The 13,134-nt window shown below is 43.4% G+C and overlaps 1 protein-coding gene across 2 annotated transcripts in view; it reads right to left on the bottom strand.

Annotated features, from left to right (window-relative positions):
• CRK (CRK proto-oncogene, adaptor protein) overlaps positions 1 to 12,098 on the bottom strand; it is a 36,080-nt gene extending 23,982 nt beyond the window's left edge. Inside the window, exon 1 of one of the 2 annotated variants that reach the window (XM_073616651.1) lies at positions 11,689 to 12,095. In XM_073616651.1, coding sequence (XP_073472752.1) covers positions 11,689 to 11,902 — 214 coding nt within the window. In that variant the 5' untranslated portion in view covers positions 11,903 to 12,095. Of the gene's footprint in view, positions 1 to 11,688 lie in introns of both variants that reach the window. The other variant, XM_073616652.1, reaches the window with a different exon arrangement.
• Positions 12,099 to 13,134: the final 1,036 nt, after the last annotated feature.

Consider the following 13,134-nt stretch of genomic DNA (forward strand, 5'->3'; position numbering starts at 1 on the left):
AGGTCAGGAGTCATGCAGCCTCATAGGACAGTTGGAGAACGAAAACTCCTCATAAGCTTTAACCAGTGCTCAGCCAGACACTGATAGAAGTCACAAGACTTCTATATAAAGCTAATGAGAAAAAAGGTATTTATCAGTTTATATTTACTAAAATAATTGCATTCCCATGTTCTGTGTACTGTGGGAGACCAGATATAGTTAATGCAGGGTCCTGGGTTTAGTAACACTTTAATGTCACCTGAGTGCAGCCCACCTAGTAAAATACTTGCCACTATCCACATTCTAGTGGGCTTTATAGTAAATCCTTGTCATTGCACAGCCTCAGAAACAAAACTGCTTTCATCAGGTGGGCTTACTGTGCATGAGCACTGTGGCCTCATTTATTTCCATGAATGAGCTGTTCCTATGGTGACTTCTAGCCATTCAGCAGAGTATGGCTCATTCATAGTAAATATTGGAGACGCCGTGTGCATGGGAAGTGAGAGGACAACCCTTGCAGGGACATTTTCATTACAAGGGCTTTATAGGTGGTGTGGGTGGTATTTACGCAATGAGTGCACTATTCGCACAGAAGGTGCCCACGGACGCACATGAGCAGGGCATGGAAGCTAAACAGGGTGGATAAAATTCAATGAACAAAAAAAGAAAAAAAAAAAGAAAAAGGGATTTAAATATTTATTTAAATCAGATTTTTTTTTTATAAAATTTATTTTCATAAAATGCTTTTGGAGTAAAAAGCTATCGAAAGTTTTTTTTTTTTTTTTACGATACATGAATTTAGTTTATTCAGCTTATTTATGTAGCATGAGGCTGTATATTCTGCAATATTTAAAATTTTGGTAAACTCAATTCAATGAATCCAAGCTGAAATAACATGCACTGCATTGATGCATTCACACAATTTCACAGTAACCATAAAAAAAATCCCAAAGTTCAGGAATATTCCTTTATACCGTTTTGCAAATCTAAGTACACTACAAACTGTATGATTGAATTGATGATATCTGATATCACTGTTTTACTAACCTGACAGCTTATTCTAAATAGGAAACCTTAATTTTGTTTGCAAATATTAAAGATTTTAACTACCAGCAAGAATAAGTCCCTACATTTCAAATCCATCATGGCAGCACCTGTTAGCGGGCATCCACTCACCTGCTGCCACCATGTCGCTCACCTTGTTGCGTCACTGCTGCATCACCAGCTGTCCCATTAAAGTATATAGGACTGTCAGTGAGTCAACAGGGGGTCAGAGGAGGAGCCACTGCAGGACAGAGATGACAGTTGCTCTTTAAAAAATTTGAATTTAAATCAAGCCTTTTTACTAGTGATTTAAACCAAATCCACCCTGTCTGCCACTTTAACAGAGCAGTCAAAATTGGCCTCATTTTGTTCAATATCCGAAATCCCATCAATGGCCTGAGGGCATCTTTTTTACTGGTTTACATGACCACTTATCATAAGTTCAGTCATGAAAACAACCACCTGCCACTAAATATCCATAAAATATATATTCACACATGACCATGCAACAAACACGTACAATTTAAAACAATGTCACCAACATTCTGTATTCTCCACAACAATGTGAGCATACATAATACAATGTACTCATTTACTGTTTCCAACATTTAAAATTTCTAGGGTCAACACTGCTGAACTGCCAACTTTGCAACTTACTAGGAACACAGTCTCAAAAGTCCACAAATTGGTACCATAGTATAAAGTTTTGGATGACAGAATACCATGCAACTTTCCTTCCAAGGAAATTGTAAGTCTACAAAATACGCATGACAAAACCACAAAATGTCTACAATGATGTTTCCAGGCATGGAAAAAGTTGTGAGACAAATCAGAGGATTTCTAATTTTTTCTTTTTATATTATTTTTACTTGCCCTCCCCACATTCTAGCGATGTGCCCAGCATACTCCCTGGTCCAGTATTGCCAGTCCTCTTGGCAGGACACTCACATCATTCTGCCTTCCATGGGGGTATGACAGTAGGCTAGGCACACAGTACTCCAAGACTGAGAAGCCACCCGCATGTACTTGCTCATGAAGTGATTACCTGTGAATGACATGCATCCAGGGCCAATCATTCCCAAGTAAATGTTCCATGAGTGTTCCAGGCTACCACTGCTTTCAATGGGGCTGCAGCTGATCACTGGAAACCCCTACCGAGTCCCCTCACTGTGTCAGAAAAACAGCGTGAAAAAAAAAAAAAAAAAAGGGAATGGCGGCACATAAAAAATAGTTTTATTTCAAATTCATTAAAGCTACTTTCACACTGAAAGTGCCCAGGGTTAGCGATAAAGCACTGCTAGTTTTAGTGGCACTTTATTGTCGTTTTAGCATCGCTTTTCCACCGCTAGCGGCCTAAGAAAGGGTTAAAAGCACCCGTGTTGCAGCGCTGCTGAAGCACTTTGCAGGCGCTTCAGCAGCGCTGCCCATTCATTTCAATAGGCAGGGCGTGTTGGAAGCAGTGTATACACAGTTTCCAAACTGCCCCAACGATGCGGCTTGCAGAACTTTTTTTCACACACCTCTGCTTAGGCATCGTTAATTGGTCATGGGTTCTACTCTGATTTAAATCTGTGTAGCCGCAGGTGAGGAATAATCAAAATGATAACTCCCACTACAATCCAGACAGACAAACCAAAAAACGCAGCATACACTTGAAAAAAACAAAGAATATAAGAATAACCCACAAAGAAGCTATTCAAAAAACACAAAAATAAGATATACTAAATATGCAAAAAGTAAATCAACGAAATAACTAAAGATAGACTTTATATTCCTCCCGGGAGCACCAATGATGGGGCACTGTCGTCGCCCCCCCCCCCCCAATTCATGTATGGGTTGGGGAATTTGGTTAAAATCTGGGAGTTTGAACCTGTGTGACACACTTACCTGTTGGTTGAAATTGATGAAAAAACTGCCTTTTAAAGAACTGGACAATGTGGATTGAAATAAATTAGAACTCACCAGGGGGCGTTAGTATATTGTCTGGCTGATGGGAAATTTGAATTTGGGACACTTGTGCACTAGTGAACATCTGAATTGCATTGGTCCTGTTCCTAGTTATAGGCAACTTCAGATGCTTGTATGCCCAGGTATCCCATGGCACATTATGAAGGAAATTGTGACAATATCTTTCATGGTTTTGGTGTAATCCTACCCTGTTCTACCACCTGCACCTCCTTACTGGGTAGGGAGGCAATCCATTGCATTGCTGACTAATAAAAAGACACAGGTGGTCAGAAGGGTCAAGTATACACAACAACCATACAAGTTCTTGTTACAATTTCCCAGCTCTCAAGGGTTTCTAGCTATTGGGAGACTTTACAAAAAAAGCTTTAAGCAAACTGTGAAATTTCCTCATGGGTAAAGGGATGTTATGGGAGTAACATCTGGTTTAATTTGATCAAAAAAAAGCATTATAGGGGCAAAATAAAGTCAGTGGATTTCATTTCTAAATGATAGTACCTAAGCAGGTTGTTTCTCGCCTCTCGCTATTTCCAAGGCAGCAGCGGGCAGGGCTGAGAATATTAGTGGGGGCAGACGTCAGCGAGGAGGAGACAGGCGGACGTGCCTGGTCACATGAGTGCCGCTGTATTATGAGAATAATTATCAATTAATCGTTTCAGCCATAGATCACTCATGATAGTGGGAAACATCCCATTCAAAATTCAACCCATCCAGAATTCTTGTTTGTAAATTAGAGATCCAAAATACCTCCCTCCTGCACAGCAACCTAAATGGGCTTCCCCTGAACATTAAGCTTGACCTTCTCTTTTAACTGATACCAATGAGGCAACTCCCTTATGGCATGTATTGTAGGATCTTGCTACATTAGTAGATTTATTAGTTTTGATATCATTTAAGTGTTCCCAAAACCTGTCTAAGGCGTCTGGTGGTACGTCCCACATATTGTATAAGGCAAGCTTTACATGTGATCACATAAATTACATATCTGGTGTTGCAATTTAGAAACTGTTTCAGTCTATATGGTCTGTAGTTGACACTAGATATGACAACCTCACCCAAAGCAATATGGGGACAACCTTGGCATTCTCTCCCCCCACATTTATAGTTGCCCCTAAAATGCAGCCAAGTAGTACTTGTCTAAGGCTCCATTCACACTAGCGCGTTTTTTGATGCATTTTGCAGAAATGCATGGGAATTTTTTAACATGGGTTCCTATGGAACATGTTCACATCAATGCTTTTTTGTATCTCTGCGTTTTTGGAAAGGGTCGGGGACTTTTTTTCATGCAAAAAGCAGCGTTTTGCATGTAATGGATTTCAATGGACAAGCATCAAAAACGCAAGTGCACCGTTTTTGCAGCGTTTTTGGTGCGTTTTTGCCGTTTTTTTATTTTTTTGTAATTTTTTTTTAAGACTGTAAAAAAAAATGAAAAAAAAAAAAAGGCAAAACGCAAATCGCGGCAAAAACGCTACAAAAACGCTGCTCAAAAACGTGCCAAGCATGAAAAAAAAACCTCCAAAAACGCTCAAAAGCAACATGCATAGGTGTGAATCGAGCCTTAGGATCAAGAGAACTGGGCAAAGATCGTGCCCTCCTGGAAATATCTATACCCGGTTTCATCACATCCAACAAAATGTCATCCTCATGGTAAAAGGTAAAATATTTTCTTACCATTTCATTCACCTTTTTGAAACTCTAAAGCTATTTGGGGCAACCAAAGTGGGTCTAAATTTGGAGAAAGGTCTATGGTGTTTAAGAAGATCCTGTCTATTTTTAGTTTTGGCTATACTGTATGGCCGATTCAGCATCCAAGTTCCCTAAATCTATTAGATAGCAAAGCCGATTCTTTCTCAAAATCGAGATCCTCGCTACAAATCGGCCCACCGGTATCCCTCTAATGGTGTGCACAGGATGATTGGTTTGGGTGAAGATACATAGCGCACTCAAAGCATTACGCACAAAATTGAGGAAATATGCTAATCTACTTTTCAAGAAATTACTAAGCTTTATTTTTATTTTAAGTGTTATTAAACAAACAATAGTTAAATCAGTCTGCATATGAAGCATAGCATGCTTGTTATACTCACTGTGGAACTTAAGGGGTTAATCCTCTGCATTGTGTAAAAAGACTGTTTTATCCTGTATGCAGAGATCCTCCCCCTCCTGCACTGTCTATCTGGGGAAGGCCAGCTAACAGGCAGAGTAGCCAACCTGCACATGCTCAGTTGTGTCTTATGCTGGAGAGAACATTTACTTGTTCTCAGAAATAGCCAGGTCACATAATATTGACATCACACGTGGGCGTGTATACAGGCGGCAGTGGAAATCTCCTCCTTCCTGAACACTCAGCACTGGAGAAACTGCAGTTTATCATATAACCGTGGTATACAGATCATCCAAAAAGGTATATAAGTGGCAATATTTTAATGTAAAATAAAGATTTATAAGCTGTGGGGGGCAGATGAACTATTTTCATATTACTGGGTTTAGTAGCACTTTAAATTGTAGGTTAAAATATACTGAAAAGTGTAAAATAGCAAATATATGGCAATACTCTCCCAGCCTGCAAAGTATCATTCGATTCTTTGACTTTGCATTTCATGCAAGCAGGAATATATGCCTACTCTAAAAGACAGAGGATTTTAGGGTGACTTCTCACTCCCCATTCGCTTTTTGGATTTAGCATAAATAAGAGCATGCATATTTTTACTATTTTACAATGCAAACAGAGTATTTCAGACTAGCAATTTAAAGTGTAGCTGTGTTAAGGAAACTATTTTGTTTTTAGGAAAGCAGCTAAACACAGCATCACTTTTCGTTCACTATGGTGCACCTTTATAAACTGTGAATGTGGCTTTCACCAAAAATTTTTCAAGGCCTATGGATAGTAAAATGTACATCATTTGTCGCCATTGCACCGGTGAATGCAATTTTAAAGTGTGCCATGTTTGGTATCCATTTGTTTAGCGAAGCATCTTTTATATTTTACAGAAACACAACTGGCTTATGTATTGTGTTTTTTGCATTCAAATTCAAAAGCGTTTGGTGCTTTGGCCTTGTCTCTTGTGCAGAGATTTTTCCAAAGTCTTGGAATCTTATGACGTTATATACTTCCCCCACGAGTTCACATCTTGATGTGTTTTTACAGCAGGTTTGCGTTTTTTCATGCAGTCAAAATTCACACCAGACCCTTATCCAAGCACGCAGCCTGGCAGGAAAGGGAGGGGACAAGCAAGCGCCCCCTCTCCTGAACCTTACCATGCCGACTGCCCTCAACATGGAGGGGGCGCTTTGGGGCGTTGCCCCACCCCCAACAGCACCCTGTCTCCATAACACTGGCATGCGCCGTCTGCCTGTTCTTAAATAGCTAAAGGGGGGGTGGGGACACACGATGATGTTGATATTTAAAGAGGAGCTCCAGGCTCCTTCAGCAAATACTGTTGCTGCTGACTTAATATTAGGACACTTACCTGTCCACAAATCCAACAGATTCAGATTTGACTCAAATCAAACGAATTTTCAATCAGCTCTCGGGTGCCGCCACCAACTCGGCTAAGGGAAACTGGCAGTAAAGCCCTCCCTCACAGCCAGTTCCCTACTGCGTACGTGCGAAGCACTATGCTCTTTGTGAATGGCCCGGCCACAGGGGAAGGAGGGGGCCGAACTTCTGGCTGATGTCGCCATGATGAAGTCAGCCAGAAGTGGGAGATAAGTACCTGTCAAAACCAGGTACCCCCCCCCCGCCCCCCCAACAGGTGCTGAATGTGGCAGTGGAGGGGGAGGCAAACAAGCAGAGCGTCCCCTTTTGAGTGGAGCTCCACCGAAAGAGTCTAATTACCTTTTCTATTATAATGGTTCATTTGCTCAGTTTAAACATTTTATAAGTTTTCTATTTCCTATTGTAAATAAAATATGGGTTTATTTATGAGATTTGCAAATCATTGCATTCTGTTTTTATGTAGATTTTACACAGCATTCAAACTATTTTGGAATGGGGAGTGTAAAAAGAACGTGTCACCAGATAACCAATTTCGACAACATACTTCCCATAACATGTGCATTTAAAGCAGTATTAAAACACAAATGAAAATGTGTTACATTTCAGCTTACCAATTCTTAATTATGGGGGCTGCTTCCATTTTTTAGGATTTTTTTCCATTATTTTCACTTGGTGATCCGAGCCAGTAAATGCTATTTTTCAGCCTTCTTTAACAGACCCAAGATGTCCAGACAAAGTAGCAGTTAGAGAATTGAGACAAAACATTAAACACTGAGACTCGGTTCACACCAGAGGCGGCACGACTTGCAGGTCACCTCACCGAGGCGACCTGCACACGACTGCCCGGGCGACTTGCAAAACGACTTCTGTATAGAAGTCTATGCAAGTCGCCCCCAAAGTCGTACAGGAACCTTTTTCTAAGTCGGAGCGACGCAATTAGAACGGTTCCATTGTACTGAACGGGACGCTACTTGTCAGGCGACCTAGGTCGCCTGACAAGTCGTCCTAGTGTGAACCGAGCCTGAAAGGGGTGCTTGCAATGATCGTTTATTCATTTTAAAACATTTATCCCAAGAGAGAAAAAAACATGTTTTAACTGCTTACACAGTGTTAGCTTGAGTTCAGCTTCAATTTGTTGGTCAAGTCCATCTATATCTGTAGGCTACCACTCTCCCCAGATTGACAATGTTGCTGTCCTAAGGTGTCTCCATTGCTCCTCCATGAAGAGCAGATACACCCCAAAGACAGAAGTGTGTTACTGGCCAGATCACCAGGTGAAAAAGGGAAATAAAAACTAAAGGAAAAACTAATGCAGACACCACATGTAAGAATTGGTAAGATGCAGTTTACTACATTTTTGTTTATGTGATTCATATAAATTGTAACATTTTATGCAAATGTTTTACCTGTAAAAGCCTACCTTGCGTGGACATCCAAAAGCCCTGACAATGAGTGCAGCAACATTGGCTGTGATGTCAACAGGCTCAGAGCGGTCACTTTAGCTCTACTGCCTGACATGCAGCCCTATGGTATTTGAAGTGTGGCCCTCAGGCCCCAGCAGTCAAATAGTGGGCACACTGGATTGTAAAGTGGTCCTTAACGAAGTTGTAGAGGCAGAAGGTATTTTATCTTAATGCATTAAGATAAAAAGCCTTTTGTAGGCAGCAACCCCCCCATCTCTGTCCATGAGTGTGTCGATCATCTGAGACCCTCCATTCCTGATCGGCTGAGACACAGCAGCGACACCATTGGATCCCGCTGCTGTCAAAGTCAGTCAGCCAATCAGGAGAGGGGGGGCGGGACTCAGCCCAGGTGCCCCCATAGCAAGCTGTTTGCTGTGGGGGCACTGAACAGGAGGGAGGGGACAGGAGCACAGAAGAGGGACCCAAGAAGAGGATCCAGGCTGCTCTGTGCAAATCCACTGCAAGAGAGCAGGAAAGGAGGTTTGTTATTTTTATTGAAAAAAAAGGGGACTTTACAATAGCTTTAAGAGCAATCTCTAGTTTCATGCAATGTCCCCAGGCTCTGACCTCACATGCATGACCTCAGTCGCCAACCACTCCGAAGAACAGTCTCTGATCATTTTCTCTACCAAGTCTCCTGTGCTTCACAGTCTTCTGTAGTAAGACATAATTACTACATGCATTGGGCTGTGGACACAGGTCAGCATGGACACCGTGACTGGTCTGTGGCTAAGCAGCCCCATACACAACAATGCATTGCATTTTGACACCTTTTTATTGGAAACAGAATTAACTTTTTAATCACTTCAGCCCTGGAAGAATTTACCCCCTTCCTGACCAGGCCATTTTTGCAATATAGCACTGCGTTGCTTTAACTGACAATTGCGTGGTTGTGCCACGCTGTACCCATACAAAATAGAAAAATTTCCCCACAAAGAGAGTATTCTTTAGGTGGCATTTGATCACCTCTGCAGTTTTTATTTTTTGCGCTATAAACAAAGAGCAACAAGTTTGAAAAAAAATATATATATATTTTTTACATTTGCTATAATAAATATCCCAAATTTAAAAAAAAAAATATTTCCTTAGTTTAGGCCGATATACATTCTTCTACATATTTTTGGTAAAAAAACAAAAAATAATAATCGCAATAAGCATATATTGAGTGGTTTGCACAAAAGTTATAGCGTCTACAAAATAGGGGATAGATTTTAGGCATTTTTATTATTTTTTTTTACTAGTAATGGTAGTGATCAGCGATTTTTATTGGGACAGCGATATTGCGACGGACAAATCGGACACTTTTTTGGGACCATTGACATCTATACAGTGATCAGAGCTAAAAATAGCCGATTACTGTATAAATGTCACTGGCAGGGAAGGGGTTAACACTAGGGGGCGATCAAGGGGTTAAGTGTGTGTTCTAACTGTGGGGGGATGGGACTGACTGGGAGAGAAGACAGATCAGGGATTTCTGCATTTACACACACAAATTCCCGTTCCTGCTCTCGTGCCTACAATCGCGGGTGGCCATTGGGGATCGTGCCCGTCGGCCACGCCCATCGGGCTTCCCACCGTGCAGCAGGCGCGCGCCTATGGCTCTTAAAGCAGCCACGGTATATACACAGCAATTCGCGCAGCAGAGCCATTCTGCCAGTTAAGCAATCTTAGCTACAGGAGCTCTTCTATTGGATTGGACTACAAGGGCCAGCCTTCGTTCCCCATCTGCAATGAGCCTTGGCCACCCATGACCCAGTCACCGGTTTTCCTTCCTTGGATCACTTTGGGTATATCCTGGCCACTGCAGACAAGTACATCCCACAAGAGCTACAGTTTTGGAGATTCTCTGACCCAGTCATCTAGCCATGATAGTCTGGCCCTTGTCAAAGTCACTCAAATCCTTTACACTTGCTTCTTTATTTACTGCTTTCAACACATCAACTTCAGGGACAACATGTTCATGTGCTGCTCAATATAGCCCACCCACATTCAGATGCCACTGTAATGAGATAATCAATGGTATTCACTTTACACATCAAAGACTGATCAGTGTATATACTGGAGCACTCATGGGAATCCACAGACCCCACCCATACATTGTATTTTAGCACTGACTGTTAAAAGTACAGATACCCTCTAAACACACTGCCAGGGACCGCTCTCAACCATTGCTGACCACCTTACATACACGTCAGCACTTTGAGTGGTTATACCGGGGATGATGCCTGTAGCTACAGGCATCATCCCAGCAGTGTGTGTTTTTTTTTCACAACCAGTGATTCTCTTATGTAAAAGCCATCCTATCGGCTAACTATTCGCTGGATTGCCTTAAGAGGTACTGGGATGAGTCTTCCCTTCGGGTGCCTTTTTGGGCCTTCCTATGCCACCCAGCAGTGCAGCCATTGGTACCACTGGTTTCCCATTGAGCCGATTGGGGACCAGAACTTACCCGATTATCTCTATGCTATATTAAACCAGAAGTGATAAGCATTTAGTCACTTCCTGTTTCGGTCTTGCTTACCAGCAAGGGAAAACTTTGGATCAAAGCGATCTGAGTTGGACCTGAAGCTTTCAAGGGCAGAGAGGTCCGGGGTCTAAAAGACCCCTAGATCACTCAGTAAAGATAACCTGTCACTACCTATTGCAATGTATGTTTACGTTACCTGTGATAAGTTTTCAAAAAACAAAAACTGCAACGGCAATCTGACACGGACATCACCAGTAACACTAATACAGTGATCAGTGCTAAAACTATACACTGTACTAATAAAACTGGCTGGAAAAGGATTAACACCTTGGGTAGTCAAGTCGGTTAAATGTGTGTAATATGTGCAGCTTTTTACTAATGATCTTTTTCTTCTTCCTTTGCAGAGAGAAGAAACAGATCATTCCCTCCATACAGAGCCCTGTGTTGTCTATACAGGGCTCTGGGCTGTAATAAGACACAGCCAATGAGCAGGTCCCAACCGTGAATCATTCGCTGGGACCTGGTGACAAACTCCTGCTGTGTACAAGCACAGCTAATGTCGCTGGGAAGGGGGACGTCAAGTGCCCTAAAACCGGCCTACATTTCGGGCGGTCTGGAAGTGGTTAAAGAAGCCCAGGTACTAATGTAAACAGATATGAAGAACCCCGTTATTACAAGCAAGTGATTACGTTATTACATGCAAGTGATTACGTTATTACAAGCAAGTAACAGTGATGGCTTCTTCCGTTTTCTTTATTTAGGCTCCCCCCCCCCTTTCACCTGATTTGCCCAGTAAAACACCTCCTGTTATTGGGTGCCCAACACTCTCAAAGGGCAACAGAGACACTTTTGAACTGCAGCATCGCCCTCCTGGGGGGAGGGGAGTGTTAGATGTACTAGCGGATTTAGATACACTAACAGATTGAACCTGAACTCTAGCTAATGCTTTATAAGCTGTAAACACTGATCATTGTAAGCACCCCTGTCAGTGGTAAATTGTTTGTCTTGACCTCCTAACTGCTACATCTGCAGGACAGTTTAGCCAGATCACTAGTTGAAAAAAAAAAAATGAAGACAGTAAAAAAAAAAAAAAAAAATACAGCCAGAAAATCTAAAGACTGGTAAGCTGAAATATAATAAACGGCTGCTTTTGGGTTTAATAGCACTTCTAGTCCTGGGCCTCTCATCACTACAGTCCTTCCCCCCAATAATCATAGCCCCAGGACCTGGATCACCCCAATCCTGACTCCAGTCCCCTCCCCCTCACTCACCGCTCTGCCGGTTGTTGCCGACGCTGTTGATGATGTAATGGGAGACTTTGGAGTTCTCGCTGACGGAAAGCACGTAGTCCCCGGGGATGGTGGTGGAGTCCCGCACCAGAAATACCCCGTGCCGCTGGCCCTGCAGCAGGTTCACCGCCTCCTGTCGGTTCTGCCTCCCCCAGTACCAGCTCGCTCGGTCCTCGGAGTCGAAATTGCCGGCCATGGCCCTTTCCTCCCCCTTAGTCGCCGCTCCCCGGTATCCCGTCAACCCGGCTCTAGGCGCCCACCGACGCCGCCCGTCGTCAGTCAAGCAGCACACGGGCCACTTGCAACCGATCCCGACCTCACCAAACCCGAAATGGCGGCACAGGAAAGATCTGACCTCACCTTCCGGAAGTGCGTCATCAGAGCGGCGTCCGCGGCGCGTGTAAAAACGTGCGCCGCCTCCTCTGTAGAGGTCAGGAGTGTCCGGGGCGGGGCGAGTAGAGGAGAGAAGGGGCTGGGGCGGCGGGGCTGGGGCGGGGCGAGGAGAGAAGGGGCTAGGGCTAGGGCTGGGGCGGGGCGAGGAGAGAAGGGGCTGGGGCGGCGGGGCGGGGCGAGAAGGGGCTGGGGCGGTGGGGCGAGAATAGATAGTAATGGCTTCTTCAACACTGAAGCCTGGGAAGTAAAGGAACCAATGCAGGCTGCCTGATATGATCTTTATGGGGCTTTCTCCAGTGTGCCCTTCTGAATCCGGTTCTACCTTATTAGTGCAGGCTTAACTTCTCTGACTTATGGGTTGTTTTATTAGTGTGTATTGAACTCTGTGTGCTTTGGAACCCCAAAATAGGCAGACGACAAATAAAATGAATAGAAAATAAAAGCAGAATCGAAGCCTGGTGTTGTGACCTGTCAAATCCATGTGATCGGACGCTCCTCCAATCAAAAGCTCTTTCTGCAGCCTGTTACAGTGGAACCAACCCCCACTAATTCTTTATAGCCAAGGAAGCTGCCATGTTAGCCTCTGAGCTACAGCTGCCATGGCGCTGGGCATGATTGTTAGAACACCAGCCATGTGATGGCTTGACAGTTTGGTTGAAGGCACAGTGTGACAGTTATCATTCAGGGCATGACTTGAATAAGGCTGGGTTCACACTATTGCGATTTGTCCCTGAAACGGAGAACAGGTACACACCAGACCCCCGCTGACAGCTGCATCCGTCTGCGGTGTGAACCCAGCTTGTTTGGGAAGCTAAAGTTTTGTCACAAACTGCAAACAGGCAGGCTCTTTATTGTAGAGGAGACAGGCAATGTCTCTTCTTTAATAAAATACACCTACTTGCCTGCTCACAGTGTTCTCCAGCATGTGAACTGAGCTGTACATGCACAGCTCAGCTTACATTGCTGCCAGGATGATTGAATCATGCGCAAGAGTGACATCATCCCACGTCAGCCAATAAAGATGGCTAAAGACCA

Source organism: Aquarana catesbeiana, linkage group LG02, assembly GCF_042186555.1.
Source record: "Aquarana catesbeiana isolate 2022-GZ linkage group LG02, ASM4218655v1, whole genome shotgun sequence".
NCBI classification, from domain to species: domain Eukaryota; kingdom Metazoa; phylum Chordata; class Amphibia; order Anura; family Ranidae; genus Aquarana; species Aquarana catesbeiana.